The sequence below is a fragment of the Lepidochelys kempii genome, chromosome 6 (assembly GCF_965140285.1).
Source record: "Lepidochelys kempii isolate rLepKem1 chromosome 6, rLepKem1.hap1, whole genome shotgun sequence".
In the NCBI taxonomy this organism is placed as follows: Eukaryota; Metazoa; Chordata; order Testudines; family Cheloniidae; genus Lepidochelys; species Lepidochelys kempii.
In genome coordinates this window covers 128,484,145-128,508,451 of record NC_136385.1, presented here as the reverse complement: position 1 = coordinate 128,508,451, position 24,307 = coordinate 128,484,145, and the positions used below count along the sequence as shown (strand labels likewise).

General features: G+C 48.4%; 1 protein-coding gene and 1 long non-coding RNA gene across 3 annotated transcripts; one reads left to right on the top strand and one right to left on the bottom strand.

Annotated features, from left to right (window-relative positions):
- The first annotated feature begins 3,020 nt into the window (after positions 1-3,020).
- Positions 3,021-10,546, top strand: LOC140913547 (uncharacterized). Its single transcript, XR_012159622.2, has 2 exons — positions 3,021-3,187; positions 8,398-10,546. It is a non-coding gene; the product is annotated as an uncharacterized LOC140913547 (long non-coding RNA).
- Positions 10,547-11,267: 721 nt separating this feature from the next.
- Positions 11,268-21,798, bottom strand: VCPKMT (valosin containing protein lysine methyltransferase). 2 transcript variants are annotated; one of them, XM_073350218.2, is made up of 6 exons: positions 21,532-21,798; positions 20,080-20,190; positions 19,592-19,664; positions 17,994-18,113; positions 15,820-15,924; positions 11,268-12,883 (listed from the first exon to the last, which is right to left on the bottom strand). In XM_073350218.2, the coding sequence occupies exons 1-6, from the start codon at positions 21,747-21,749 to the stop codon at positions 12,869-12,871; spliced, it is 642 nt and encodes a 213-aa protein (XP_073206319.1). In that variant the 5' UTR covers positions 21,750-21,798; the 3' UTR covers positions 11,268-12,868. The 2 variants fall into 2 exon arrangements, with proteins under 2 accessions (XP_073206319.1, XP_073206318.1); XM_073350217.2 differs by having other exon boundaries at positions 15,815-15,924; positions 21,532-21,796.
- Between the last annotated feature and the right edge of the window lie 2,509 nt (positions 21,799-24,307).

The following is a 24,307-nucleotide window of genomic DNA, read 5'->3' as shown; positions in this document are numbered from 1 at the left end:
TGCTAATCGTTTAAAAAGGGAGCCAGAAAAAACAGCAGGGACAACACTCTAAGGCTTGGGGTGGGAAATGGGATTATTCTGGGTGGCAGAATCATGTATGTATTAATTACCATTGGCTGGCGGAAATACTGAGAGTTTTTTAAACATTGTTAATCTTTAGCTGTGACTTCACCTTATAAAGTAAAAACAGCTGATGATCCCAAGTCATTAACAGACCACTTGTATATTTCAGTTACAAATATATTTTAAAGCTGCCCTACAAGTTATTGTGTCTGTTTTGTTTTGTAAAGATTTACCACGACCTAAATTCAGTTGTGCATTTGTTCAGCTACTTGTAGCATCAAACGTTGTAGAGGAGCTGCATTGCTGTGTGCTCATGAGGTCATCAGGTGTAGTAAGGGAAATAAAGCCAGAAGGGTCCTGGTAGGTAAATGAAAAAGGAACTAATTTAAAGTAAGCTTAAACATTAAAATGTGTGTTTGTGTTTAAACCTACACAAATACAGTCTGCTGTTAATGATGTGGATTGTTAGGAATTGATTGTAAATTTTTAATATTTCACCTCACCTTTAAATGTAAAGTTTGAACCTGTTTCGAGAGTAGAGTTGTTAAAGCGATATGAACGGATTATAAAATCAAAGAAAAGCAATGCCATCTACAGGAGAAGCATTGTCTTACAGAAAATCACTATCCAATCAGTGGCCCAGTCTCAAAGAAGAGGTGCAGTGCATGTAAAAGGACTGTATTTTGGGTTTACACTTTGTTGAAATGCACAGTACCATTCTGAGGGTAAACAAATCAGTCTCTCTCTCCATGACTCAAACATTTACAATCCGATGCACATTATCTTGTTGCAAAGGATGTTGATAGCTACGCTAAAGCTATTGCTTTTACACTGTAAAATTATGCATCCAGCCACTGCTTTAGATCTAAGTATATTAAAGATTTGCCCATCAACAGTAGCTAGAGGCACAATTTTAGGCCATCCCAGTTGTTTGGCAAGATGCTGAGCGGATGGACACTTGAGTTTGAGCTGTGGGATTTCAGATTAGAGGAAATACTGTACTGGCTCCTATCTGCTGTGGAGCAGACTCTCAGCCTCATGGTGAGTAAAGGATGGAGGTGAGTGTTCACGTTGTCTGCGTTCTTTCATAGGCAGCATAGACGAATGTCTTGCCATCAGTTCAAAAACTAGAGACCAAACTTGACTACTTCACACCCAATAAAACATGCAATGGAATGGAGGGGTCAGTAGTAAGCAAGCTCCATGTCAGCAACAATTATAAACTCTGCCGCTTCCCACAAAGGTTTAATGTCCTTTCAACCATGTGGAGCAGGGGCCAACTTAGACTCTTGATTATGATCATCTACCTTTTTATCCTCTTGGTGTAGGGAAGAATCCATATTTACAAGCACTGTGGGAATCATCCAATAGGCACCTTCCTCTCATCTTACCTAAGAAATCACACTTGTTTCCAGCAGATTGAACTGACACTGCACTAGTAAAAATGGGTCCAGCCACTGCAGTCCTGCCTACAGCTGAACTGGTAGACGAGACCTAGAATATACAAGGTGCCCTTGCCAACAGTGAGACACGTTTTTACCATTGTGTCAATTAAACCTGCTGAAAGTGAGTTTCAAGAAAGGGAATGCAGCACAAATGAGTCTGCCTTTCTGGGAAACCAGAAGCAAGAGCCAGCCAACAACAGCAGAGTTACCAGTCTCCCATGCCACAGTTGCCGAAACAAGGCAACAACCAGCTGCCTTTTAGGGGGTATACTTTTCCGCCCCCTCTTGAGAGGTGCCTTTCTGAAAGCATCACCCCCAACTCATCTCTCCAGGAGGCAGGAGTTGGGAATAAAACAGCATTACATCTAAGACTGGTCATTGACTCCAGAAAGGTTAAAAAGTTTCCTCTACACAAAACTGAAGGAGTGTCAAGAAGCCATACAAAGTAGCTGAGTTTTAACATCTCCACCTCTTCCTGGGTGGAATCAGCTGTAGGTTACTATTTAAATAGCGTGGGGAGTATGAAAGGGCTTTCCCGCTCTCCTTAAAGGAGCACAACTCAGATATTAGAAACACACAGCTAAAAGAGTCCTGGTAGTGAAAAGAAGGTAAGTGGACAGGTGGATTATAATTTACAGTAGCCACCGTAGTTCCTCCTAATAAAATTTTTAAAAAGCTGAACTCTTGTGATAAGAAAAATATTGAAAGTTTAAATCTCAAAGTCAAGAAGTTTGGTTACTTTACATAGATACCCATGGTTGTTGGAAATCCCGCTCCAAGGCCTACATTAGCAATGGAAACTCATTGGCCTGACAAATTACAGGGTGGCTGTGATGACTGAATACTTCTATGGGAGGCAAGGACACGGAAGAAGCAACTATCCTTCCCCCAACAATCGCTTCCCTGTTAGCCTAGCCAGAGTAGGGAGGATTTTCACAGTGACTTAATTCTGCCCCCACTCAGCTCAATGGGAGCTTAAGGGTTTGTCTACACAAGAAAAATTTCCAGCATAGTGATAGGAAAAAAACCCAGAAAGCGACCCTATAATCATGTAAAGCTACGCTGCTGTCTTTTTTCTATGCTTATCTGTCCTTTCTACTTTGTTTATGGATAGAAAGAATGCGAACTGTGTGTAACCTGCACTCCCTGCTTTTGGGGAGAGAATTCCTTATACAGATAAGCCTCCATGCTCTTACCTACCCCAGAACTTCAAACAGACTGGGTTAACCGGTTCGAACTGGAAGAGATATCACAATGTATGTTGAACCAAGCTATAAAAGCTCATCCCTGTTCTTTGTTCGGGGCTTCACCATTTTCCTCTGAAAAGGAATTGGTGAGCCCTTCAGCTGTCGTATTCGCTAGCAATAAAGTGCCTCACTTTATCAAAGAGCCAAGACTCTGTGTTTTGTTTGGCTAATACAGAAGTCCAGGGAAGGCTACCCTCCTAACCCTAGACGGGAGGGGAACCCTTTTTCCCTAACAATTTGGGGGCTCGTCCGGGATCACCTCTTCTCCGGACCGGTGGACGGTCGGGACTCTGAATCCTTCTTGCCGGCACCCGGGTTGCTTTAACCCTGAAGGCTTCCCGTCTCGCTTCCACCCGCCGCTTCGGCGAAATAAGGCATCCCGAAGGCACTAGGGTCCGGACCTATTGGTGAACACCGGCCGGTGGGAACTTGGTGAGTTCTGAATTTTTCCTTTGTGATTGTCTAGACAACAGCCGGGGGTCCCGTCTTTGGGAAAAGATGGGGGGGGGGGTCCAGTAGAACTGTTGATCCTTCTACGCCTCTGGGCTATATGTTAAAACATTATGATAGGGATATCAAGGCCTTACAATCGGATGGCAACAAAGCTTTGTATAAGTTTATATTTTTGTGTCAAGGTCCCTGGGTGGGAATGACGCAAGACGACCCGGAACCAGGAAATCGCTGGCCGGGGGAAGGAACATTTGAGTTACATAACATTGTTCAATTACGAAAAGTATTGTATGATTTACAACCGCGGCAACTTAAGTATTCTGATGTATGGATAAGGGAGGCCGAACGGCGCAAAAGTGCCAGTGTAACTACTAGTTTACGTGCTGAGGTAGAAAAACTTAAAGCCATGCGGCCCCCACCATACAATCCAGAATCTAGTCATGCTGACCAGAAGCTAAAAACGTCAAAGTCTATTTATCCCCAACTCCCATTGAAAGAAGCGGGGGATCCTATACCATTGGAAGAATGTAGCTGGCTATGGGGTGGGGTACCGCAGCCTGACCCTGATGCACCCACTCCCCCAACCGGGGAAAGGAGCGGTCCCACTCTCCCACTAGCTACCAATACCCCCACAATTAACGCAGAGCGGGGGGGCGATCCGGAGGCTGGCACCTCTACCAGGGGGTTGACACGTCCTGATCCGCGACACCCCAGTGATGCAACCCCTGCAAAGACCCGGTCTCACGGTTCTCTAGGCACCCCTAAGGCAAAAGTTCTTGGAGCTGCAATAGCTAGTGCAGTCCAAATGCCTATGCGACAACTGCCGAGCGGTAGGGGGGGGACACAGATGGTGTATGTCCCTTTTACCAGCACGGATCTAATGAATTGGTCATCTACTTTTCCCTCATTTCGACAGTGTCCGGAAGAATTTATTAAAAAGTTAAAGGGTATTTTCACAATGTATAATTGTAATTATGACGATGTGGAAATGATTTTAAATCAAGTGCTAAGCGAGGGTGAGAAGGAAACGGTGTATAAGAAAGCTAGAGAGACGGTGCAAGGCAGGGCGGCTTATCCGCAAGAGAAACCTGAAATGGATTGGGATGTTCCAGAGACCGTTCAAGAGTGGGATAAAATGAGAAAGCGAATCTTAGAAGCATTAGAGGATATGTCTAAGCCTGTGTATGATTGGGGAAAAGTAGATGCATGTGTTCAAAAGCACGATGAGCACCCAGGGGAATTCTTCCACCGCCTTTGTAAGGTTTTGAAAAACCACGGCGGCTTAGATCCAACCTCCCCTGTAGCGAAAACACAAGTGATCGGCCAGTATGTAAAAAATGTATTACCATTCGCTCGGAAGTATGTGTGTAGTCAACCAGCTTATGAAAACAAAACGCTGGAGGAGGTGGTGGGGTTAGCAGCCCATGCCTGGAGGAATAGGAAGGAATTAGACACTAGGAGGTCCGAAAAGCTCCTTAATCTGCAGTTGCAAGGTTTCCAAGACGGCTCTCGGGGACGGGATGCAAGCCGCAGGAGGGGAGGCTTTCGGGGACGAGGCGGAAGAGGAGGCAGCTCTACCCAGGGATGGGGATCACAAGGTCAGAGCTTCCAGCCACGGCCCGGGAGGGCAGGGCCAGATGAGTGCCGGCGGTGCCGACAAAAAGGACACTGGGCTGCCCAGTGCCCAAATTACCCCCTCCAGCCAGCTGACCCTCTTATGCAAGCATACCAGAGGGTACAGGAAAGGGGGGGAGAAAAAGGAAGTACTGATTGAAAGCTAGCCACCCACAATGCTTCGTCCCCCTCGCCAGGAACCCCCTCCGCTTCTTGGACAGTGCAGTTGGATGCAAACCACCCGGAGCTTCCAGTTGTGGTGGGAGGAAAAACTTATTCAATGTTAATCGACACCGGGGCAGATAGAAGTACTCTACAGGACCCCACCCTTCCTACCACTTCTGCAACCGTAAAAGCTATAGGCGTTGGTGGCACCGTGTGCGCCCTTCCTCTAACTGCGGAGCAAACGGTCCAGCTTGGCCCGTTATCAGAGGATCATAGCTTTTTAATTGCAACTTCCTGTCCTGCAAATTTATTAGGTAGAGATCTGTTATGTAAACTACGAGCAACTATAACTTGCAGCCCGGAGGGGCTATATCTCTCAGTCCCTACTTCGGTCCCTGAAGCTACGGTAATGGCATTGTTAGCCACTACACCCACCGCCCCCTTTGTCCCTGCTGAGTTATCTGATATTCCTGAAGCATTGTGGGCCTCGGCGTCCACTGAAACTGGACTTTTAAAGTCAGCAGAACCGGTGTATATCAATTACCGTACAGATGTCCCTCTGCCCCGAAAAATGCAATATCCATTGCCTAAAGAGGCCATAGAGGGCATTCAGCCAGTCCTACAACAGCTTTTAACTCAAGGAATCATTAAGGAGGCTACCAGCCCTTGCAATACACCTATTCTTCCTGTTAAGAAACCCAAGCCTGGCCCCGATGGCAAACCGGTTTACCGTTTCGTGCATGACCTCCGACTGATTAATGCTATTGTGATCCCGAGAGCTCCGGTTGTTCCCAATCCAGCAACTATTTTAACTGCTATTCCCCCAGGGGCTACTTATTTTACTGTGATTGATCTGTCTTCAGCATTTTTCAGCATCCCTGTGCACCCAGACTCACAGTTCCTATTTGCCTTTACCTTTGACGGATGTCAATACGTATGGACCCGCCTCCCTCAGGGCTACAGGGAGAGCCCTACCATCTTCAGCCAGTATTTAAAGCGAGATCTGGACTCTATTTCGTTGACTATGGGTTCTTCTTTGATTCAATACGTTGATGATCTGTTATTGTGCTCTACAGCCAAGGCTGCCTGTGTACAGGACACTCGAATCCTTCTTTTTGCATTGGCCGAAAAAGGTCACAAGGTGGCACTCTCCAAGCTACAGTTTGCCCAACCCGAGGTGGAATATTTGGGGCATCGTATTTCATATGCTTCTACTGCACTTACTCAGGACAGGATTGAAAGCGTTCTGAGTATGCCAAGGCCTACCACTAAAAAGCAACTCCGCCAGTTACTGGGAGCAAGTGGCTATTGTAGAGCCTGGATTCCGGCTTATGCGGAGTTAGTGCACCCCCTCACCGATTTGCTGCTGGATTCCATTCCCGAACCCTTACCATGGACGACTCTACACAATAACGCCCTTACCGCCCTCAAACAAGCATTAACTTCTGCACCAGCCCTGGGCAGACCGGATTACGCAAAGCCTTTCACCTTATTTTGCCATGAACAATCTGGCACGGCGTCTGGTGTGCTAACTCAGCCCTTTGGGCCTGGCCAGCGACCGGTGGCTTATTTTTCGGTCCTTCTTGACCCAGTGGCTCAGGGTCTTCCGCCCTGTCTCCGCGCTGTTGCGGCTGCCGCCGTGTTGGTCGAGAAAGCTTCGGGGCTTACCTTGGGCCACCCTCTTCTAGTTCAAGTGCCTCATGCCGTTGCAGCACTTCTTAATCGTGGATCCACGCAGCACCTCACAGCAGCCAGACTGACCAGGTACGAATTGGCCTTGCTCGCCAATCAGGCTGTTACCCTACGCCACTGCGAAGTCCTGAATCCTGCAACCCTTTTGCCTCTGCCTGAGGATGGGGAACCCCATAATTGCCTCCACGTGGTGGATTTGATCTCCACGCCTCGTCCTGACCTCTCTGATATTCCATTGCAGAATCCTGACCTCCAATTATTTTGTGATGGTTCCGCCTGTCGGGACGAGTTTGGGGCCTTGCGAGTTGGCTATGCAATTGTTACCCTGATGGCAACGCTTGAAGCGCATGCCTTACCTACACAAAAGTCAGCGCAAGCAGCAGAACTTGTGGCGCTTGTTAGGGCCTGTCAATTAGCTGAAAACAAAACTGTGGCCATCTATACTGACTCCAAATATGCCTTTTCGGTATGCCACTCTACTGGACAACTTTGGAAGCATCGTGGGTTCCTTACCTCCAGCGGCTCTCAGATCTCCCATGTTGCCTTGATTTCTGCCTTGTTAGAGGCTATTCAACTTCCTGCAGCTGTTTCGGTTACACACTGTAAGGGCCACTCCCGCGCCTCGGACGAGGTTTCCAAGGGAAATGCTGCAGCCGATTCGGCGGCCCGTCATGCTGCCCTCTGTGGGGCTCCAGCCCCTTTTCCTTTTTTGGCACCCCTGCTACTGCAACCAGTGACGCCAGCCGTTTTGCTCTCTGCCCAGCAGACGACGCCCCCGGCCGAAGTTAGCCGTTGGAAATCCATTGGATGCCACCTAAATGAGGACAACCTCTACGTCAGCCCGGACGGTCGTCCGGTTCTCCCAAGACAACTCCTCCCTCAGGTTTCCCAGGCACTCCACCTGGCCTCGCACCTGGGAAAGGGGGGATTAGTGGCTCAAATGGAGAAGTTGTTTTTTGCTCCGGGGGTCCATGCAGCTGCGAAGACCGTCACTGCACAGTGTGAATTGTGTCAACGGTACAATCACCAAGGAGCAGTCAAACCACAAGCTATGGGACATTGCAAACTGCCTGAGTACCCATTTGCTGTGGTCCAGATGGACTTCATGGACTTACCACCAGTGACAGGACTAAAACACTTGCTTGTCCTGGCTGATCTTTTTTCAGGGTGGGTTGAGGCTTTCCCCACTCGAAGGGCAGATGCAGTATCCGTAGCGAAGTGTCTCCTCAAGGAGATAGTGCCCCGCTTCGGGATAATGACTCGTTTGGAAAGTGACCAAGGCCCCCATTTCACTTCCCAAATTATTCAACACTTAGCAAAGGCCCTCGGCATAAAACAAGCCTTGCATACCCCCTATCATCCACAAAGTTCAGGAAAAGTAGAAAGGGTGAATGGGCTGATAAAAACCCAATTGGCAAAGCTATGCGAGCAGACTGGATTAAAGTGGCCTGAAGTGTTACCCATAGTGTTAACCAATCTTCGTAATACACCCCATAGAAAGCATTCGTTGACACCGTTCGAAATTCTATTTGGCCGACCCTTGCCGATTCCTCTAACCAGTGTAGACGGGTTTGCCCCAGCAAAAACTTCATTAATGGCTGGGCAAGATAAGTTGGCGGGTTATTGTCGCATGTTGCAAGATGCCTTGAGTGATGCATGGGCCAGAGTAAAAGATGCCCAACCTTTACCGCTTGATACTTGTGCGCACTCTCTTTTTCCAGGAGACTTTGTCTGTGTTAAAATCCATCGAAGGAAGCATTGCCTGGAACCAAGGTGGTCGGCCCCGGCCCAAGTCCTTCTGACTACTCCAACTGCAGTGAAGGTCGAGGGCATCGATAGATGGGTGCACTGCAGCCACTGTAAAAAGGTTCCTGCTCCAACATCCCCAACGACTCCCATCACGACCGCCGCTTCTACATGAACTGGGTACCGGTCAATCAGCGGAATCAGAAGCAGTTACAGAACTCTGGAGTATTAGTATACTGTTACAAATATTGTATTAATATTATTTTTTTTTAGAGTTGTTAGTAGCTGGTAGTGTTTATAATGTATGTATGGCTATGGGCGTTAACCTGGACCTCTGCCCTGGGGGGTTGGGATAAAAATACGTTTCTACAATTAGCCCAAAATTTAACCAACGCATGGAATGTTAGTGACTGTTGGGTGTGTTCCCACTTCTCTTCCCATTCACTGCAAGGGTTCCCCATTTTGCCGGTTCCAGCGCTCCTCAATTCTTGGCAAAATGATTTGGCGTGGTACGGCCAAAAGGGAAAAAGGGGAAGGGGACCCATAGATTTTAGGACCTGGATCCCGAACCATCGCCCAGACTTGCTCGTTAAGGCCCCCTTGTGCGTAGAAAAGAGGTCGCTACGCACCGGAGGCAAAACTACTCTGGGAAAATACCCGAAAACCCACTGTGAGAAAATTCTAATTTTGGGAAACAATGCAAGTACTACTCTTTTGCTGTATCCCAATGGTACTGAGGTAGCCAACCATGCCCGTGCTGGAGGCTATGTGGGGTACATTCTCAGAGAAAATGCGACTCAATTTGCCGGCCTTACATTATGGAAATGGGGGGGAATAGGACCCAATCCTGATGATGCTGCATCCCTGGTGGGACGATTGCAGGAAGTATCTCAGAACTCAGGGGGCAATAAAGGCAACTATAGCATAGTATTAGGAGATCATCACTTATGGTGGGTATGTGGCACTTGGGCAGGAAAGACCTTGCCCCCAAGGTGGTTGGGAAGATGCACGGTGGCCTTTGCCTGGCCAGGAGGGATGCATCGTAGAGACTTAATAGAAATCAGAGACACAACCCGACGAACCCGTCGAGATACCAGTTATAATCCTATTGTCGAGGAAGGCAGTACAGGTATGCGCGCCTTCCGTATTCTGTTTCCGTGGGTGGGGGTGGGCCAACTTGAATACGCGCTAAAAAATATGTCAGCCGAAATGGAAATATTTACTAACGCCACTCGAGATGCAATCCAAGCTTTGCAAGAAGAAATAAGCTCACTAGCTCGCTACAGTATGCAAAACAGGTTGGCCCTGGATCAGCTTTTAAGTGCACAGGGAGGGGTGTGCACATTTCTCAATGCCACATGCTGCCTTTATGTAAATCAAAGCGGACGCATAGTCACAGATACTAACATAATTGCAAACGTGTCAGCCTTCTTTCATAAGCAGGCCTCTATTTCTCCCAGTGTGGGCTTTGACTTGTGGGGCTGGCTCACCAGCTGGTTGCCTAACTTTGGATGGCTAAAAACCTTGTTTGTGTATGGAGTGGGATTCCTTATGATTGTGGGTCTGCTGTTTTGCTGTGCGTCCAGTTGTTGTGCTCTCTTCCACCGGGTATGTACCAAAACCATGAGCCCAGCAAAGATACTATATGTAAAGAAGGGTGGTGTTAACCAAGATGAGAAACACATGAACATGTTAAACAATGAATAATGAGCCATGTAAGATAATTATCTTCAGGCTCAAAGGGGGGAACTGATAGGAAAAAAACCCAGAAAGCGACCCTATAATCATGTAAAGCTACGCTGCTGTCTTTTTTCTATGCTTATCTGTCCTTTCTACTTTGTTTATGGATAGAAAGAATGCGAACTGTGTGTAACCTGCACTCCCTGCTTTTGGGGAGAGAATTCCTTATACAGATAAGCCTCCATGCTCTTACCTACCCCAGAACTTCAAACAGACTGGGTTAACCGGTTCGAACTGGAAGAGATATCACAATGTATGTTGAACCAAGCTATAAAAGCTCATCCCTGTTCTTTGTTCAGGGCTTCACCATTTTCCTCTGAAAAGGAATTGGTGAGCCCTTCAGCTGTCGTATTCGCTAGCAATAAAGTGCCTCACTTTATCAAAGAGCCAAGACTCTGTGTTTTGTTTGGCTAATACAGAAGTCCAGGGAAGGCTACCCTCCTAACCCTAGACGGGAGGGGAACCCTTTTTCCCTAACAATAGTTATTTATACTATAAAACTGCCCATGTCAATGCTTATTCTAGAAAAAGAGCGTTCACACAGAAAGTTATCAGTATAACTATAGTGGTATAATTATGTTGGTAGATTTCCCCATGTAGGTAAAACTGAAAAGTTACGAAATTCCTTGCACTATAGGTTAACACAACAATTACATCTCAAGGGCAAACTCACAATTGCCTACTAAAACAAGAGTACAATCCATGTGGGCCATGCTTCAGAGCCAAAGACAACAAAGCCACAGTGAAGTGCAAGGTTTACAAGGAATGCTATGAAGGAGCATTAAACAGAAGCCACAGTGCCAGAATTTAACAAACTGACTCAATAAATGCCTTGCCCTGTATTGTTAAACCTTAATCCCTACAAAGTAATCCATGGCTGGGGTTTAAGTAATGTTCACTGGCACCAAACATATAAGCTTTTGAAGTTTGAAATATTGCCACATTTTGTAATATGTAACCAATATAAAATTATGGGACACACTCTGTACCTTATTCAAGTAGTCCCGTTGATCTCAAAGCAACCCCTCATAGATACAAGATGACACAATCTCGCCATATCTGATTAAATTATGGCACAGACGCAAGAAAAGGTTTTCTACCAAAATTAAATTTCATTAAATATTCATTTAGATGGACTGTAGCAATCAAAGCTGACCTGACTAGGGTATTACAAGGATTATTTTAAACTCACCAGAAAGTCAGATTTTGACATTTCAATTACTAACATTAGAAATAAATATACATACGGAGTTAAGGAGAACAATCTAGCATAGGTCAGGGGCCATCTTGTTGTTTGGGGTTTGCATCGTGCCTAGCACAATGGGGTGCTGGTGTATCACTGGGACACTCGGAGACACCACTGCCATACAAATAATAATGTACAAACTGTAGCCAAGGATAAAAGGTATCCGGTATATTTAGTATACAGAAGTGAAATAAGTACTAATTAATATTGTAACACAAGGCCTACATGCCTCAGGCCTGTAAAATATTTAGCTTAGCCAAATTAGGCCTTAGGATAAGTTAATAATAAACATGCTGAGCTTGTGTCTAGGTTTGTGATATGCTGATGTTTTGAAAATAACTGCTGAGTGATAAGGTGAGGTAAATGCTAATGAGTAGGAGAGGAATTTACAAGTTAGCCTCTGCAAAGCAGGGAACCCCAAACACAGTGAGATGTGGAAGTGCAAATAAGGAAAAGGGGTTAAAATCTTCATAAATACATCTGAACGCTAGTGAACATCAGCCTATCACGTCAGAAAAGCTGTCTCCTGGCTCATGCGCCTTGGTGGGGGAAGACAACAAAATGATGACCACTAGTGGTGGTGATGATAGCGAGGATGAAGACTAACACTTCAGACTTTTCCGCAAGGCCTAATGTGGGTAATGCAAATACCATCATTCTGGATTGGCTGGTCTCTCCTTTACCAGACAGCAGTGTGTGTATTGTTTCGTTAGCTAATAGAAGTAATTAGTATAGAAAAATCACTGTTGCATCTCTGTTGTGCACTATGGGGCAGGCTCTCTTCTACTGATAACCACTCTACTATAGTCAATCTTGGGGGCTCAACTATCCAAGGTTAAAGTAGGTGTAAACATCCACCTTGAGGTGGGTAATTAGTTAAAGTAACCCATAACTATAGATAAGGCTTCAAAACTACGTGCAGAACAAAAGCTAACCAAGAACCATCTCAAGTACAAACTCTTTATGAAATATACATAGACATCTGCTCTTAAATTAAGGCGAAATTCAAGGCGAAATAAGGAGTTTCCTCTTCGGGAAAAGTGGGTGACCTTCAGCTTCCTGCATGCCCTTCTGTTCAGACGGGCTTTGTTATGGAACGCTCGGATCTGATTTATTTGACGCTGTGACACTGATTCACCAGTGTGGCCCTCCCATCTATACAGGTGGCCCATGCAGATGAATGGAACATGACATCAATCTAGGTTACATTTCAGTCCCATTTTTAGCTCTCTCTTGGTGAGGCTGCTTTGTCAATATTAAAAAATCGAGTTTGTCCTCTAAGGCGGATACTGATTGTGATTCTATAGTGACTGACCCACTTTCTTCTTATGTCTCATCCCCAATCCGCCATCTAGAAGAATTCTGTAGATGAGCCATGAACAGCTTTGGAGACAGGCTCTTTGAGTTAATTGATACTCTCTCTCTTCTCTCCAGAGGATCAGTTAACATGGTCAAAGATCTCACGATGGGAAATTCTGTTAAAAAAAGATTTAAAACCTCAAACACAGGCTTTTAAATGGCCCACTTGTATTTAAACACTAGCTCTGGATATGTTCTGTCACTACACTCTGCACAATATATTCTCCATATTACATCATATAGAAAGAACGTGATCTAGCTAACATGAACAAAGTCTCCAAGGACCTGATCCATAGACCAGTGTCAGTGCTAGGCTGTGCATTAGAATGTTTGTCACTGCAACAAGTTTAACATAAAACTGTATTGAGTTCCTTCCCGACTCCTATGCTTCGCAAATGTCAGACAAATGCAGATGGTCTTAAGCATTATTCCTAAAGGGAACATCATGAAACTCATGGTAATGACTAGCTCTAATAGGTAATTCCAAGTTAGAAACCACGAATCCTTAAAGTTTCAAGTACAATGTTGTTACACCTAAGATATCCAACAGTAACTCAATTGTACCATTGAGCAAAACAACATCCCCACATCAACTATTCGTTTTTCTGTAGTGCTTTTTGGAGATGCACCCTTTTTTGAAGAGTTTAAGCAGTTTGCCCTTTTCCAATCTCCACTTTAAATGCTGGACCTATTGGTGTAAGTGTACAAAAGGCCTAATTTCACACAGCCTTGTGACACTTTTCTGTTTCCAGCACTGAAGAAAGAGTAGGCGGCTAGGGCTCTGTTTCTGTAGGATACTTTTATCAAGTTGGAATTTGCTAGGTTTTGCAGTAAGAGATTACAAGATAGCATTTCAGAGGACAGACATTTTCAGGAGCTATAATGAAACTAGACTGTCTTATAGTTCACCATAAAAGCATCTGTACTATGCTTTTCAAGGTAAGTGAAATGTGGAAGATATTAACTAAAGCATTTTATTCCATGAGCGAACAACTCGGGGCTTGCCAGCTATTTTTTTCTTCCAAATAATAAAGAGACATCTTTACCATAAATCATAGGACTGGAAGGGACCTCTAGAGGCCATCTAGTCAAGTCCCCGGCACTTACGGCTGGACTAAGTATCATCCAGAAGACCATCCCTGACAGGTGTTTGTCTAACCTGCTGCTCTTAAAAATCTCCAGAGGTTAAGAAGAACAATTTTTCTCCCTCTTCTTTGTAACAACCTTGTATGTACTTGAAAAGATATCATGTCCCCTCTCAGTCTTCTCTTCTCCAGACTAAACAAACCCAATTTTTTCAATCTTCCCCCAGAGGTCATGTTTTCTAGACCTTTAATCATTTTTGTTGCTCTTCTCTGGACTTTCTCCAATTTGTCCACATCCTTCCTGAAATGTGGTGCCTAGAACTGGACACAATACTCCAGCTGAGGCCTAATCAGCGCAGAGTAGAGCGGAAGAATTACTTCTTGTGTCTTGCTTATAACACACCTGCTAATACATCCCAGAATGACGTTCGCTTATTTTGCAAGTGTAACACTTTTGACTCATATTTAGCTTGTGGTCCACTGTGACCCCCCAGATCCCTTTCCGCAGTACTCCTTCCTACGCAGTCATTTCCCATTTTGTGTATGTGCAACTGACTGTTCCTTCCTAAATGGAATACTCTGCATTTGTCCTTATTGAATTTCATCCTATTTACTTCAGACCATTTCTCCAGTTTATCCAGATCATTTTGAATTTTAATCCTATCCTCCAAAGCACCTGTAACCCCTACCAGCTTGGTATCATCCACAAATTTTGTAAGATGAAGATATTGAACAGAACCGGACCCAGGACAAATCCCTGCAGGACCCCACTGATAAGCCCTTCCAACTTGATTGTGAACCACTGATCAACTACTCTCTGGGAACAGTTTTCCAACCAGTTATGCCTATCATCTTATAGTAGCTCCATCTAGGTTGTATTTCCCTAGTTTGTTTATGAGAAAGTCATGGGAGACAGTATCAAAAGTCAAGCTATAACACATCTATCGTTTCCTCCCATCCACAAGGCTTATTACCCTGTCAAAGAAACCTACTAGGTTGGTTTGACATGATTTGTGCTTGACAAATCCATGCTGTTACTTATCACCTTATTATCTTTTAGGTGTCTGCAAACTGATTGCTTAATTATTTGCTCATTATCTTTCCAGCTGAAGTTAAACTGACTGGCCTGTAATTCCCGGGGCTGTCTTTATTTCCTTTTTATAGAATGGCACTATAACTTCCCTTTTCCAGTCCTCTGGAATCTCTCCTGTCTTCCGTGACTTTTCAAAGATAAAACGCTAATGGCTCAGATATCTCCTCAGTCAGTTCCTTCAGTATTCTAGGATGTATTTCATCAGGCTCTGGTGACTTGAAGACATTTAACTTGTCTAAGTCATTTTTAACTTGTCCTTTCCCTATTTTAACCTCTGATCCTACCTCATTTTCCCCAGCATTCACTGTTAGACATCCAATTGCCACTAATTTGTTTGTTTTTTTTTTAAAAGGACTAAATCTGCAATTCTTTTTCTTCATAAATATTTCAACATCCAAGCTTCCTTTTAAAGCTGGTGTTGTTCAAGTGTATTTGCAAACTTGGGGCCTTATTTGATATCTATTTTTAAAACTTTTTATTTCACATTTAAGCTTAATGTTTTGGAAAGTTAAAGTCCCCGTATCTGGCACAATTAAAACAGCCCATTCAGACCCACCCTACACTACAAAATACAACACCAGGGAACCTGGTTCCAGTTAGCTTGTCCCCAGCCCATTTACAAATGTAGGTCCAGTTTAGTTTGCAATGTGGATTGGATGTTAACCTTGTTTCCTAACCAGTCTAAAGTCTTGCTCATGGAATGTATAAATATACTAGTATGTATCTGTAACTGCTGCATACTGTAACGTTGGGAATGGTGGCTGAATATTTCTTCTGTCTCCTCACACTCACCCACCAGCTCAAATTATGCTAGGTAAACCACAGTTTTGTGAATTATTGACAATCTCCAATATGCCAATAAAAAATACCCTGCCATTTTTTTCCTTCGGATGTTCAAGATGTGAATGTCTTCACTCCGATACTCCTCATCATGTTTCTCTAGGGGAACCTTTTCCAACTCAAAGTCCATCTGGAGCAGCTGTTATTAAAATATAAAAGGTAGTAAGCAAAATACTTCTAGCAATGTTGACATTTTAACATACCTTTAAGTGCATTCGTTTCACTGACGGTCCTAAAATATTCTGCATAAAGCAGCTATGCTTCAGGAGGTAAGATAGCCCAAGGGATCCCTCTCTCCCACAAAAGTTTGTTGATTTAGGTAATTAACAATTTTATCTTTAATAACACCACGCAGCACAGTTATTTTAATTTTAACTTATCTGGTGCTAATCCAGAGTCATACACCCGTCCCAGAATTTAAGAACCAACAGGAAAAACCAAAATCAATCAAAATAGTGTTTCAATTCCTCAAATCTCCAGTTGCTAAATTCCAGTTAAAAAGCTCTTCCACAAAAACTAAAGTACTAGGCCAAAGCACATCATATCACCACCCATCCTTCCCCCTACCTCCCTAAATACCAGTGAAAAAAGATGGGCTTTGCAGTGTGCTTGGGAAGTTAACAAATCTGGATTCTGGCAAGCCAAAGAAGGAACCTCATGCGACCACCTGACCCACTCTTGTTTATATTGTGGGAGCACTGGCTCCAGCACCAGCACTGATCTCAACTCTGGCAACACGACAGTATTCCTCAGGTAACCAGGTTCCAAAGCATTCAAGATATTGTTAGGGCCACTAGCACGATATATACCCCAAAGCCAATGCAATTCTCAGAGTATTGGTAATGCTGGCACACACAGGCATTATTCAGAAGTCCTTGCCCTCTTCCCCAGCCCATATTAGGGCATTCTGTAGGTCCCAGTGTTCACGTGGAACGGCTGCGCTTTGCAGATGCAGGGCCAAATTTTGGACTGACTAGCACCTCCACAACTTCAGACTATTTGGCCTGCAGTACCTCAGGAGAATCCAGCTGTTACCCATGATTTGTTTTTTCCACCGGCAAAGAAGTACTATGCTGTGACAATGAAGTTCCCAGACCAAGATATAATTCCTCTATGCCACCTACTCATGCTCTAATATTGACATACGGGGGAAAATTTTGAATGTCTACACAGCAATTAAACACCCACTGCTGGCCCGTGTCAGCTGACTCGGGCTCACAGGGCTCAAGCTGCAAGTCTGTAAAATTACAGTGTAGATTTTCAGGCTTGGGCTAGAGCCCAAGCTCGGGGACCCTCCCACATTGCAGGGTCCCAGAGCTCGGACTCCAGCCCAAGCCCAAACATCTACACTGCCGTTTTACAGCCCCACAGCCCAAGCCCTGTGAGCCCAAGTCAGCTGACACGGGCCAGCCGTGGGTGTTTAACTGCTGTGTAGACATACCCTGAGTGACTTAACAACTTAAACCCAAATTTCTAAGCTCATTTAGGCACTTCAGCTCCTAAATCCCACTGAATTTCAATGAGACTTATGCTCCTAAACCATTTGTGAAAATGGAGTTTAGGCTCCTAAGTCCCACTGACACTTCTGAAAATTGTACTTATATTCTGAATATACCAAAAGTCTATACTTTCAAAAGATCATTTTGAAGAGATTTCTTTAAAAAAACTGAAAGGACTAATTTTGGATCTCTGAGACCCTGTTTGGGAACATCAAGCCAGCTGCAGGGGTGGGGGGGAATCAAAACGCTAATGGACTCATGTCTACAAAAGTGACTGCATTATTCTTTTTGCAGATAGTGACCTATACATGTGGTGTTCTTTCATTAATTTGTAAGATCTTTCAAGCAGCACAGACAACTATTTGCCTTTCTTTGTGAGTCTGGTTTACTATGCTCACAATGAATGTGAATTATCAAAAGCATCAATGCAGAACTAAGGTGTTAAAAAAAAATTATTGTCCCCAAAAAGGAGATTATTAAATAAATCAGAAAACACAATTTAAGCAACTGGTGATCAACTCCTTCCCTGCATCTGAAAAAGTGTTCTCATCCAAAGTCACATGGAATTTTCCCACAACAAACATACTTGACTTGTACTATGCATTGTACTTGTACAGCGACACAGAAGGGAACTGACCCGAGGATTTCAAGTGAACCATTACACAGTCCTCATATACACAAAGCATGCGCGACGGCAAAGGACACTTACCTCAAAGTATTTTCTCTCTATTTCCGGGTTTTTACCCATAGTCCTTTGTTCGTAACAGCATATGATACAGGTATCAGGACTTGAAAGTTCTTTCAGGGTCTTCAGTAATGGCTCTAGTGACTGCCCAAAAGAGATCAAGTATTCGCCACTGAGACTTCAACGTTCACTTTACTACTACTACATTCCGTAACTAGAGACAGGGTTCACTGAACTGGACACTTTCTTATTTTACTTTTCAGACAGCGAGTTATATTTAGTACAGTGACTCGGACAAGTGACTTGTAGTTAGCAGAAAGGATAAATGGAAAAAAGTTACAATATGAGATTGCTCAGAAAAAATGGCCTTTTACACATTTTCCATGTATAGGTCAGTTTTATCTATAAGCCTCTATGTCTATATCATCCAAGCCAAGGATATACTACACTGCTAAAGTAGCCGTTTCCTTGAAATATGCCAGATTACTACTTCTTCACAGCAATACATTGGACTTACAGACATCTGTTTTCAAAAATTAAAAAATATTTAACCAGACTTAATTTTAAGATGTGACTTAGGGCTAGAGATTGTCCTTTAGGAAAAAAGGGCTCTGAGTTGTAGGGCCGTGGCTCTGGAGGCTGGTGAGAAAACTAAAAGGAGGGTCAGGAGGACTAGTTCCTAGAGATTGCTTCCCCCAACCCAGATCTTCTACTAGCCTTAGCTCAGGTGTACCACAAGGAGAGAGTTCTGCAGAGGGGGATGGACCAGAAGGGCCACTTTCTGAAGCATGGTTTCTCCTCCCAACAGACCCACGGGGAATCCCTGAGGGAGATAATGCTGAGTCTTTCAGCATCATCTAATACAATGTCCACCGATACACAGTGAAACTCTCCAGTATCAGCTAGCAGTATTTTATTTCCCTACAACTCCAAGGAAAAAAAAAAATTGGGCACAATTCTGAACTACTGCTCTCAAAAGACCCGATTCAGGCCTCATACCACATGACCCTAAATGTCAGGTTTCAGAGTAACAGCCGTGTTAGTCTGTATTCGTAAAAGGAAAAGGAGTACTTGTGGCACCTTAGAGACTAACCAATTTATTTGAGCATAGGCTTTCATGAGCTGCAGCTCACTTCAAAGCGTATGCTCAAATAAACTGGTTAGTCTCTAAGGTGCCACAAGTACTCCTGTTCTTTTTTTGACCCTAAATGTGTTATTTGTTCATTTTTAAAACAACAGCTTTTAAAATTCATCATTCAATACTCAGCCATCAAGTAATGTTCTTCCGAGCCACATAGATTGAAAACTAGTGGCAATATTTATTTAAAGATTTTAATACAAATTGCAGAGTCTCTCACACCAAATCCAAAATTCCCAGGTTCTTTCCAATCAAACTCATTATTTCTACAAAAAGAAAAGGAGTACTTGTGGCACCTTAGAGACTAACAAATTTATTTGAGCTTAAGCTTTCGTGAGCTACAGCTCACTCACAAAAGCTTATGCTCAAATAAATTTGTTAGTCTCTAAGGTTCCACAAGTCCTCCTTTTCTTTTTGCAAATACAGACTAACACGGCTGCTACTCTGAAACCTGTCATTATTTCTACAGTTCTCAAATAGTTACCTCCTCATAGTAAATGCAGTCTGCCATAAGTATATAATCTGGTGCAGGCAGAAATTCTTTTACATCTTCACCCCTAGAAAAAGTGAACAGGTAAATATAAAATGCAAACTTAAATTATACCAAAAAAAAAAAAAAAGTATGTTTTAAAAGTGTAACATTTAGTGCAAAATCTATATGACTTTGGGCTAAGTCCTCCACTACTTATTTCACTGTATATTTTAGGGGAATTTCCATTTTTACAAGTAATCTATCATACCACAATTTCCAAACATATTTGGCAGTTTAGCATCTGTTATCTCTTGCGTTGAATTTAGACTGTAAGCTCCCTGGGGTAAGGCTCTCCTTTTGTTGTGTTTGTACAGTACCCAGCCCAATGGGGTTCTGGTCTGTGATTAGGGCTCACAGGTGCTCTGATAAAACAAATATTTATTAACATTCTACAGCAATTGCGTATAAGTTAAATATCAAGATTAAAAGATTATACAAACCATTTCAGTACCTTGGCTTGAACTGAGCCTGTGACTAGATGCTTGTTCTTTTCAATATTAACATTCAGCAAATCCTGAAGTTCCTCAAGGTCAGTGACCGTAACATCTGCCCTACAAAAGAAATATTTTTAATTCATACAAAGGAAGCCCCAGAAACACAAATTTAAGACTCCTTATTAATGTTTGAAAATAGACATATCTGTAACCTCTTTCATTCCTTTTGGAAAGCTACTGCAGACTAAAGTCATGACTAAATACGTGCCGAGTTACTTCAGCAATTCTCGCTCCTGTTCTGATGGAAAGACGACTTGGCTCACAAAATGCAACTTGCCATAAGAATTTAAGAGGGTTAGACCAGGAAACAGGATTCTACTACAACTCCTACAAAGTGGGATCCTTGTATAAAAACAGAGCGATATTTCCCCTGAAGGCCCAACCCATACTTTAAACTAAAGCACCCCCAGGTGAGTTCCAGTGTAAATCTGCATAACTTCAGTTAAAGGCCCATCTTTAGAAATTGGCTGGGTTTTTGTTACTCTCTTTGCTGGTGGTCACTCAGCATAGTTTACACTGCCAAAAAAAAAAACAAAAAAAAAACAACAACCCTACAGCATGGCCACGACCAGCCCAAGTCAGCTAACATGGGCTCACGGGGCTCGGGTGCAGGGCTAAAAATTGTACGGGCTTGGGCTGGCACCCAGGCTCTGAGCCCCATGCCCCTTGCTAGATTTCAGAGCCCAAGCAGGAACGTCTACACTGCAATTTTTAGGCTCAAGTCAGCTGACCCAGGCTCTGAGACTTGCTGCCATGGGTTGGGATTTTTACAGCACAGATCTACCTTTTGGGTATGTCTACACTGAACACTGAGCCCAAGTGGGTGGGACCCAGGCTTGCGACTAGGTGTTCCCAGGCCTGTGCTTGAGCCTCCGCACTGCGTGGTAAACCTGGGTTGACAATACTGGACCTGGGTCTCACAGCCGTGCTTCGCACCTCCCCACCGCACGACACACAGACCTTCTGACTCGGGTCTGCAGCTTGAGCTGCGTCCACACTCCAGAACGACAGGGCACAGACCCTAGCCACAGCAGGGCCCAGGGGATCCTAGCCCTGGCGGGGGGATACCCCCTGCCCCGAGACTGACTCCTGCACAGACGGAAGGGCGGGCTCGGGCTCAAACCCGACTCACAGCCCCCAGCTGGGTGTGCGGCCTGGACATACCCTGAGGGCAGCCCCGACCTCGCGGATCAGCAGCGGGCACCCCTCCCCCTCAATTTTTTTTTTGGGGGGGGTTAAGATCTAGCTCCCAGCGTTACAAGTGACCCCCCCTTTAAAGGGGCGAGCTAACGCCCCAGATCCGACCCCCAGGACTCGGGGCTCGCTTGAGCTCGGATCCACCGCGGCAGCCCCAAAGCCCGGCCCGCCCCATCTCCCGCCCAGCCGGGCGAGCCCTACCCCAGCGTGGCCGCCATGATGCCCACGGCGCCGGTGCCCGCGCCCAGCTCCAGCACGGCGCGGCGGCGCAGGGCCCGGGCCCCGCTCTCCAGGAACTTGGCCAGCACCAGGGCGGCGTCCCACACCACGCAGCCCACCCCGCCCGCGCCGCGCTGCTGCAGCCGCAGCGCCGAGCCGTCCCGCTTCTCCAGCGTCCGCACGAAGCCCGGCCCCGCCATGGCCCCGGCCCGGCTCCTCGCGGCGCAGGCCGCGGCCCGGCCCGGCGAAGCACCGCCCCCCGGGGCCGAGCCGAGCCGAGCCGCCTCCCGCGGGCCGACGGCGCCTCCCGCCACAGGGACGGTGCCCCCGGCCCCCGCCCACCCCCTTTTCCCCCACCACAGGGACGGTGCCCCCGGCCCCCTGCCCATCCCCTTCTCCCTCAGCACAGGGACGGTGCCCCCGGCCCCCGCCCATCCCCCGCCCACCCCCTTTTCCCCCGCCACAGGGACGGTGCCCCCGGCCCCCGCCCATCCCCCTTCTCCCCCGCCACAGGGACGGTGCCCCCGGCCCCCTGCCCACCCCCTTCTCCCCCGCCACAGGGACGGTGCCCCCGGCGCCCTGCCCCCCCTTCTCCCCCACCACAGGGACGGTGCCCCCGGCCCCCCGCCCATCCCCTTCTCCCCCGCCACAGGGACGGTGCCCCCGGCCCCCGCCCCCCCTTCTCCCCCGCCACAGGGACGGTGCCCCCGGCCCCCGCCCATCCCCCTTCTCCCCCAGCACAGGGACGGTGCCCCCGGCCCCCGCCCATCCCCCTTCTCCCCCGCCACAGGGACGGTGCCCCCGGCCCCCGCCCATCCCCCTTCTCCCCCGCCACAGGGACGGTGCCCCCGGCCCCCGCCCACCCCCTTCTCCCTCAGCACAGGGACGGTGCCCCCGGCCCCCTGCCCACCCCCTTCTCCCCCGCCACAGGGACGGTGCCCCCGGCCCCCGCCCATCCCCCTTCTCCCTCAGCACAGGGACGGTGCCCCCGGCCCCCTGCCCACCCCCTTTTCCCCCGCCACAGGGACGGTGCCCCCGGCCCCCTGCCCACCCCCACCACAGGGACGGTGCCCCCGGCCCCCTGCCCACCCCCCTTTTCCCCCACCACAGGGACGGTGCCCCCGGCCCCCTGCCCACCCCCTTCTCCCCCGCCACAGGGACGGTGCCCCCGGCCCCCTGCCCACCCCCTTCTCCCCCGCCACAGGGACGGTGCCCCCGGCCCCTTGCCCACCCCCCTTCTCCCCCGCCACAGGGACGGTGCCCCCGGCCCCCGCCCATCCCCCTTCTCCCTCAGCACAGGGACGGTGCCCCCGGACCCCTGCCCACCCCCCTTCTCCCCCGCCACAGGGACGGTGCCCCCGGCCCCCTGCCCACCCCCTTCTCCCCCGCCACAGGGACGGTGCCCCCGGCCCCCTGCCCACCCCCTTCTCCCCCGCCACAGGGACGGTGCCCCCGGCCCCCTGCCCACCCCCTTCTCCCCCGCCACAGGGACGGTGCCCCCGGCCCCCCTGCCCACCCCTTTCTCCCCCGCCACAGGGACGGTGCCCCCGGCCCCCTGCCCACCCCTTTCTCCCCCGCCACAGGGACGGTGCCCCCGGCCCCCTGCCCACCCCCTTCTCCCCCGCCACAGGGACGGTGCCCCCGGCCCCTTGCCCACCCCCCTTCTCCCCTGCCACAGGGACGGTGCCCCCGGCCCCCGCCCATCCCCCTTCTCCCTCAGCACAGGGACGGTGCCCCCGGCCCCCGCCCACCCCCTTCTCCCCCGCCACAGGGACGGTGCCCCCGGCCCCCTGCCCACCCCCTTCTCCCCCGCCACAGGGACGGTGCCCCCGGCCCCCGCCCATCCCCCTTCTCCCTCAGCACAGGGACGGTGCCCCCGGCCCCCCGCCCATCCCCCTTTTCCCCCGCCACAGGGACGGTGCCCCCGGCCCCCTGCCCACCCCCTTCTCCCTCAGCACAGGGACGGTGCCCCCGGCCCCCGCCCATCCCCCTTCTCCCCCGCCACAGGGACGGTGCCCCCGGCCCCCGCCCATCCCCCTTCTCCCCCGCCACAGGGACGGTGCCCCCGGCCCCCGCCCATCCCCCTTTTCCCCCGCCACAGGGACGGTGCCCCCGGCCCCCGCCCATCCCCCTTTTCCCCCGCCACAGGGACGGTGCCCCCGGCCCCCTGCCCACCCCCTTCTCCCCCGCCACAGGGACGGTGCCCCCGGCCCCCGCCCATCCCCCTTCTCCCCCGCCACAGGGACGGTGCCCCTGGACCCCGCCCATCCCCCTTCTCCCCCGCCACAGGGACGGTGCCCCCGGCCCCCGCCCACCCCCTTTTCCCCCACCACAGGGACGGTGCCCCCGGACCCCGCCCATCCCCCTTCTCCCTCAGCACAGGGACGGTGCCCCCGGCCCCCGCCCATCCCCCTTTTCCCCCGCCACAGGGACGGTGCCCCCGGCCCCCTGCCCACCCCCTTCTCCCCCGCCACAGGGACGGTGCCCCCGGCCCCCTGCCCACCCCCTTCTCCCCCGCCACAGGGACGGTGCCCCCGGCCCCCTGCCCACCCCCTTCTCCCCCGCCACAGGGACGGTGCCCCCGGCCCCCTGCCCACCCCCTTCTCCCCCGCCACAGGGACGGTGCCCCCGGCCCCCTGCCCACCCCCTTCTCCCCCGCCACAGGGACGGTGCCCCCGGAACCCGCCCATCCCCCTTCTCCCTCAGCACAGGGACGGTGCCCCCGGCCCCCTGCCCATCCCCCTTCTCCCCCGCCACA

Coding starts and splice junctions, on each gene's coding strand:
- VCPKMT (XM_073350217.2), bottom strand. CDS start 21,749: ATGGCGGGGCCGGGCTTCGTGCGGACGCTGGAGAAGCGGGACGGCTCG. Junction 19,665..20,079: donor CAAGCCAAGGTACTGAAATG/GTTTGTATAATC, acceptor CACTTTTTCTAG/GGGTGAAGATGTAAAAGAAT. Junction 12,884..15,814: donor CGAAGGAAAAAAATGGCAGG/GTATTTTTTATT, acceptor TTTTTTTAACAG/AATTTCCCATCGTGAGATCT.